This window comes from Macrobrachium rosenbergii, chromosome 45, assembly GCF_040412425.1.
Source record: "Macrobrachium rosenbergii isolate ZJJX-2024 chromosome 45, ASM4041242v1, whole genome shotgun sequence".
Lineage (NCBI taxonomy): Eukaryota > Metazoa > Arthropoda > Malacostraca > Decapoda > Palaemonidae > Macrobrachium > Macrobrachium rosenbergii.
In genome coordinates this window covers 34,550,760-34,558,259 of record NC_089785.1, presented here as the reverse complement: position 1 = coordinate 34,558,259, position 7,500 = coordinate 34,550,760, and the positions used below count along the sequence as shown (strand labels likewise).

The window sequence follows — 7,500 nt, the reverse complement described above, 5'->3', positions numbered from 1 at the left end:
CTCTCCATGGATGTGTGAAAGGAGAGGCAAAAGGTACCTCTCCATGGATGTATGAAAGGAGACACAAAAGGTGCCTCTCCATGGATGTGTGAAAGGAGAGGCAAAAGGTACCTCTCCATGGATGTGTGAAAGGAGAGACAAAAGGTGCCTCTCCATGGATGTGTGAAAGGAGAAATGAAAGGTACCTCTCCATGGATGTGTGAAAGGAGAGACAAAAGGTACCTCTCCATGGATGTGTGAAAGGAGAGACAAAAGGTACCTCTCCATGGATGTGTGAAAGGAGAGACAAAAGGTACCTCTCCATGGATGTGTGAAAGGAGAGACAAAAGGTACCTCTCCATGGATGTGTGAAAGGAGAGACAAAAGCTACCTCTCCATGGATGTGTGAAAGGAGAAACAAAACATACTTCTCCATGGATGTGTGAAAGGATAGACAAAAGGTACCTCTCCATGGATGTGTGAAAGGAGAGACAAAAGCTACCTCTCCATGGATGTGTGAAAGGAGGAGAAACAAAACATACTTCTCCATGGATGTGTGAAAGGATAGACAAAAGGTAACTCTTCACGGATGAAAGGAGAGGGAAAAGGTAACTCTCCATGGATGTGTGAAAGGAGAGGCAAGAGATACCTCTCCATGGATGTGTGAAAGGAGAGACAAAACGCACCTCTCCATGGATGTGTGAAAGAAGAGCCAAAAGGTAACTCTCCATGGATGTGTGAAAGGAGAGACAAAAGCTACCTCTCCATGGATGTGTGAAAGGAGAAACAAAACATACTTCTCCATGGATGTGTGAAAGGATAGACAAAAGGTACCTCTCCATGGATGTGTGAAAGGAGAGACAACACATACCTCTCCATGGATGTGTGAAAGGAGAGGCAAAAGTTAACTCTCCATGGATGTGTGAAAGGAGTGGCAAAAGGTACCTCTCCATGGATGTGTGAAAGGAGAGACAAAACGTACTTCTCCATGGATGTGTGAAAGGAGAGACCAAGCATACATCTCCATGGATGTGTGAAAGGAGAAACAAAACATACCTCTCCATGGATGTGTGAAACGAGAAACAAAACATACCTCTCCATGGATGTGTGAAAGGAGAGACAAAAGGTTCCTCTCCATAGATGTGTGAAAGAAGAGACAAAACATACCTCTCCACGGATGTGTGAAAGGAGAGACAAAACATACCTCTCCATGGATGTGTGAAAGGATAAACAAAACATACCTCTCCATGGATGTGTGAAAGGATAAACAAAACATACCTCTCCATGGATGTGTGAAAGGAGAGACAAAACATACCTCTCCATGGATGTGTGAAAGGAGAGGCAAAAGGTAACTCTCCATGGATGTGTGAAAGGAGTGACAAAAGGTACCTCTCCATGGATGTGTGAAAGGAGAGACGAAATGTACCTCTCCATGGAAGGAGAGACAATGTGCACCTCTCCATGAATGTATGAAAGGAGAGACAAAACGTACCTCTCCACGGAAGTTTGAAAGGAGAGACAAAAAGTACCTCTCCATGGACGTGTGAAAGGAGAGAAAAAAGGTACCTCTCTATGGATGTGTGATAGGGGAGACAATACGTACCTCTCCATGGATGTGTGAAAGGAGAAACAAAAGGCACCTGTCCATGGACGTGTGAAAGGAGAAACAAAAGGCACCTGTCCATGGACGTGTGAAAGGAGAAACAAAAGGTACCTCTCAACATACGTGTGAAAGGAGAGACAAAACATACCTCTCCATAAACGTGTGAAAGGAGAAACAAAAGCTGCCTCTCCATGGATGTGTGAAAGGAGAAACAAAAGCTGCCTCTCCATGGATGTGTGAAAGGAGAGACAAAACATACCTCTCCAAAAACGTGTGAAAGGAGAGACAAAAGCTGCCTCTCTATGGATGTGTGAAATGAGAGACAAAAAGTACCTCTCCATGGAAGGAGAGACAAAGTGCACCTCTCCATGGATGTGTGAAAGGAGAGACAAAATGTACCTCTCCATGGAAGGAGAGACAAAGTGCACATCTCCATGGATGTATGAAAGGAGAGTCAAAACGTACCTCTCCATGGATGTGTGAAAGGAGAGACAATACGTACCACTCTATGGATGTGTGAAAGGAGAGACAAAACATACCTCTCCATGGATGTGTGAAAGGAGAGACAAAACATACCTCTCCATGGATGTGTGAAAGGAGAGGCAAAAGGTAACTATCCACGGATGTGTGAAAGGAGAGACAAAAGCTGCCTCTCCATGGATGTGTGAAAGGAGAGACAAGGGTACCTCTCCTTCTCCTTGGATGTGTGAAAGACAAAATGTACTTCTACATGGACGTGTGAAAAGAGAGACAAAAGGTGCCTCTCCATGGATGTGCATAATCAGAGAAGAAACATGCCTCTCCATGGACATACAAAAGGAGAGTAAAAGGCACCTCTCCATAAATGGGCAAAAGGCGAGACAAAAGGTGCCTGCATGGACATGCAAAAGGAGAGACCAAAGCTTGCCTCCCCCCGGGAGAGACAAAAATCAAACCTGTTTGTCTACGACGTCATTGTCTTGTGAAATCTTTCCAGTTTATTCTGTTTGTGCACCATATATAGATCTAGTGTGAACTTATACTTCGTCGTTGTTGGAGTTTGTTTAGTCCTTTTGGGGCCGCGTTTGTGTGCACAGACCCTTGAAATCGAGTACTGTATGTGAGGGAAGGCATCCCTTGACGAGTGTGCCGATGAAATGTACACCTGTGACGTCATTCGTGAGCTTGAGTTTCTCAATGAGCTACACAAAGAGGATTCCTCGCGTGTTTCCACCAAGACAGGAATCAACTTTTCTATTTTTAAAGAAAACACAAAAAGACGCAATATAAACGCGACGCCTTTACGTGTAAACGTCTGATTGGACACGAACACACACACACACACACGTAGGAGAGAGACTTTGGCGAATGAACGGCAGCATTCCATAGTCAGGTCGCATTCCTATGGAAGGATAAGCCACAAGATATTGTCGCCATGACATCCATGTTCAGCTTGAGAGAGAGAGAGAGAGAGAGAGAGAGAGAGAGAGAGAGAGAGAGAGAGAGCTGTGTTTGGAAGACTATCAACAAGTTTATATATATACTTCTGTCCAAGAATATTTCTCAATATTTCTTCGATGGTATATAGATTAAAAATGTGTGTGTGTTTGAGAGAGAGAGAGAGAGAGAGAGAGAGAGAGAGAGAGAGAGAGAGAGAGAGAGAATACCCTTTACAACTCCATCTTCTAACACACCCCTTTCTACCCTCTTATCTTCTCCTCTCTTTTTTAATTTCTTTTCGCCTCGATCCACGATGATGGCGATGACTCGAGCGACGAAACTGACGGCTGAAATAAATCCGTGAATGAACAGGATCTCTGTCTTCGACCCAGCAGCCCCTTGACCTTCTCCCTGACCTTTTCTCTGACCTCCTCCTCCTCCTCCTCCTTCACCTCCTACTCCTCCTTCACCTCCTCCCCTCCCTCCTCCTCCTCCTGTCCTTGTGTATACAAGACATATCGGTGTCCTTCCTCCACAGTTGTTAGAAGGCGATCTGTTGCATCAGATGAATCAACAAACACGCGTCTTAATGAAGTGGTCACCAAAATAGCAAGTGACCCACTACTCCACCCATTCCACACCCCCACCCCTCTCCCCCAAAACACACACACACACACACACACACACACACACACATTGCTCTACCCTCCCTCCTCACAAGTAAGCTAAATCCTGATCCTCTATTCCAGAATAGCAAGTGCCTCTCTGAAGAACTTTTCAGCTCCAGAGGTCCTTCATTCCTCGCACCATTGGACTGTGGAACAGCCTCCCTTAAGGGGATGTCGTGCAACTGGAATACACTAGAATATAGAACTTAGGCTAAAGACCAAGTGCTGGGCCTATGAGGTCATTCAGCGCTGAAACAGAAATTGACAGTAAAAAGGCTTTAAAGGTGTAGCAGGAGGAAAACCTAGCAGTTGCACTATGAATAAATTGTTAGGCGAGGGTAGAAAATAAGATTGAGGAAAGAGAATATGAACGGAGGTACAGTAAAAGGAATGAAAGGGGTTGTTGCTAGGGACCGAAGGGACGCTGCAAAGAACCTTAAGTAATGACTACAGTGCAACGCATGAGGTGCACTGACGGCACTAACCCCCTACGGGATGCCGTGCAATAGGAACCTCAAAGGTTCAAGTGAAGATGCAACGTATTACTACCCTAATACAATTCTCCTTCATTTTGATAAATTACTCGCACTGTCATTTATTTATTTATTTATTTATTTATTTATTTATTTATTTTAGGCCAGTCAACAGAGGAGGAAAAAAGGCTGAATAAGGAAAAAATCGGGGAAAGCTGGAATGAGTTTTATTTTCTTCACAATAACGAACTTAATAACATATTAATTTTGCACCCCTCTGCCACCCCGGATTTGGACGCCATATTGAAAAAATGGCGACGAAAAACAGTTTTTTGAAAATATCTCTCTTAGGACGCATTTTAATGAAAAATAATACGAAATATAAAACATTCTACATAAAATTCTCTATAAAAACTCTTGTATTCATTTTTCTGATATGTTGCTTGCAGGGTTTTTGAGTTACAGTTGAAAAAATGGCCGCGTATGTTTCTCGATACTCCCCGTTTTCTAATCCAGTTTGGAAAATCGTCTCACAAGGGTGGCCTTCCTCCTCCTCTATTCTGGCTCAGCAGATGGTTCTTTAAACAGAGCAACATGATCTCGTAGTTCTTCATGTTTTTCCAGCACACTTAACTTATAAACTTCAGTTTTCCTTGCCTGAAAAAGGCAGAAGTAGTATCAGCCCCACTAAATGCATGCAAGAAAAGAATGTTGTCCTTGATGACTGATCCAGATTTCATGCAGTAAGGCGTGTACAGTTTGCTTTCAGTATTTCTTCTGCCTGGTTTTAAAAAGTATATATTTGCCTTTGCTCCACCCAAAGCTGTAAGGATAATTAAGAGGTCCACATCTTCCTCCACTATTGTTACTGATTCAGCTTTGGTGCATTCTTCAATAGCAGTAGTAACAATCAGTGCATAAGCATCTTCAGGTGCCTGTTTTACAATAAAACCCTCATTGGTCAATTTAGTTTTGAGCATTGCGATAAGCCGGCTCTTATTTCTCTCACTGGAAAGAAATTTACTTTGTCTTGATGTTGCTGGCATGGTTTCGTCAAATGTGGTGTACAGTCTGGTAGAATGAATCATTCGACGAGCACGCTCAGCACATTTCGTACTTTTTCGTCAGGTTTTCTGGATATCCATCAAATACAACAACAGCATTTGTCTTGTAGGGCCTTTTTACATACTCAGTGTATCTGTCTAGAATTGATGAGAATATCTCTCGTTTTTGCCAAACAACTCGATGAATCAGGAATCCTCCATCAATAACATAAACTGTATCTCCAACAATTGCTGTGTCACTAAGATGTTCAAATACTGCATACATCATGGATTTTTTGGTTTTACGCATTCCTATGTCAACAAAAAGTGACATGGAATATGGGGCTAGTTCATACTCAAAGTTAAGCTTGAATAGTTCATGTGAGTTCTTGGTGAATGAAATTCTTCTAAATAACATCTCAGGTTCAACTGGATATGCAACATCCCGTATTTTTACTCCTGTCACGTTAGCTCCCAATGGTTTGACCCTTTTCTTTCTTTTAAACTTGACTTTTGCAAAATTGTTGCCAACTATATTTGACATTAAGCAAACTCCAACATCATATGCATTATGAGGATTTTTTCATCATCTCCTGTTACTCCTGTGCTGATCGACATAATGCTATCAAAATCTGGAAATGGTGGGTGGGATGAGATCCACTCTACAAAGTGCTGAAGGTCTTTGTTGTCTCTTAAAATGCGAGCCTTCCTGGCACCTACATGCTGCTCTCCTGTACTTTAAGTGACATCACAATATTCCTCAATCTTCTCCGTGGCCCTCAGATTGATAGGCATTCCAAGAACCCATTTGGTTAGCATCGAGTCCGTCATTACTCTACCATGAGTCAATCCACCACAACTCTTCATCGACCGCATCAATGTCTGCCAATGGTCATATCAGACCAGATGCCAGACCAAAATTTATCTGACCGTCTTATTGTGAAAAAACCCTTCTGAACATAATCTTCAAATTCCTTGGGGGTGATGCAGTCCTTTAAGTCATACATGTCTTGTAAATACAACTGAGCTGATTTTGCATATAAGAAATTACCACCGGACCTAGAAACGATTCAAAAGATGCTTTCCTACTTTCATGTCAGTAAAAATGCACTACAAGACAAATGCCATTGTTGTATTTGATGGATATCCAGAAAACCTGACGAAAAAGTACGAAATGTGCTGAGCGTGCTCGTCGAATGATTCATTCTACCAGACTGTACACCACATTTGACGAAACCATGCCAGCAACATCAAGACAAAGTAAATTTCTTTCCAGTGAGAGAAATAAGAGCCGGCTTATCGCAATGCTCAAAACTAAATTGACCAATGAGGGTTTTATTGTAAAACAAGCACCTGAAGATGCTCATGCACTGATTGTTACTACTGCTATTGAAGAATGCACCAAAGCTGAATCAGTAACAATAGTGGGAGATGTGGACCTCTTAATTATCCTTACAGCTTTGGGTGGAGCAAAGGCAAATATATACTTTTTAAAACCAGGTAGAAGAAATACTGAAATCAAACTGTACACGCCTTACTGCATGAAATTTGGATCAGTCATCAAGGACAACATTCTTTTCTTGCATGCATTTAGTGGGGCTGATACTACTTCTGCCTTTTTCAGGCAAGGAACACTGAAGTTTATAAGTGTGCTGGAAAAACATGAAGAACTACGAGATCATGTTGCCCTGTTTAAAGAACCATCTGCTGCCCAGAATAAAAGAGGGGGAAGGCCACCCTTGTGAGACGATTTTCCAAACTGGATTAGAAAACGGGGTGTATCGAGAAACATACGCGACAATTTTTTCAACTGTAACTCAAAAACCCTGCAAGCAACATATCAGAAAAATTAATACAAGAGTTTTTGTAGAGAACTGTATGTAGAATATTTTATATTTCGTATTATTTTTCATTAAAATGCGTCCTAAGAGAGATATTTTCAAAATACTGTTTTTCGCCGCCATTTTTTTCAAGATGGCGGCCAAATCTGGGGTGGCAGAGGGGTGCAAAATTAATATGTTATTAAGCACGTTATTGTGAAGAAAATAAAACTTATTGCAGCTTTCCCCGATTTTTTTCCTTATTCAACTCCCTATTGACTGGCCTATTTGTTAATGTTTTTTTTTAATAACTGGTCTCCTCTTTCTGCATTTTCCATTACTTTCTGTCGTGCAACTGGAACCTCAAAAGTTCAGGCGAAGATGCATCTCACAAAAATGTAAGTAAATTATTTATTTAAGTGGAAGGAGAAACGTTTTAGGATAGACTGACTGATCAATGGCCACGCCAGTTTTAGTCACCATAAACCAATCAAT

At 41.8% G+C, this 7,500-nt stretch overlaps 2 protein-coding genes across 10 annotated transcripts in view; both read right to left on the bottom strand.

Moving 5' to 3' along the window:
* Positions 1–1,339, bottom strand: part of LOC136830006 (uncharacterized) — a 21,128-nt gene extending 19,789 nt beyond the window's left edge. The window contains exon 1 of the mRNA XM_067089182.1: positions 1,295–1,339. Coding sequence (XP_066945283.1) covers positions 1,295–1,339 — 45 coding nt within the window. The remainder of the gene's footprint in view (positions 1–1,294) is intronic.
* Positions 1–7,500, bottom strand: part of LOC136829919 (high affinity cAMP-specific and IBMX-insensitive 3',5'-cyclic phosphodiesterase 8B-like) — a 318,075-nt gene that overhangs the window by 205,808 nt on the left and 104,767 nt on the right. The window lies entirely within an intron of this gene.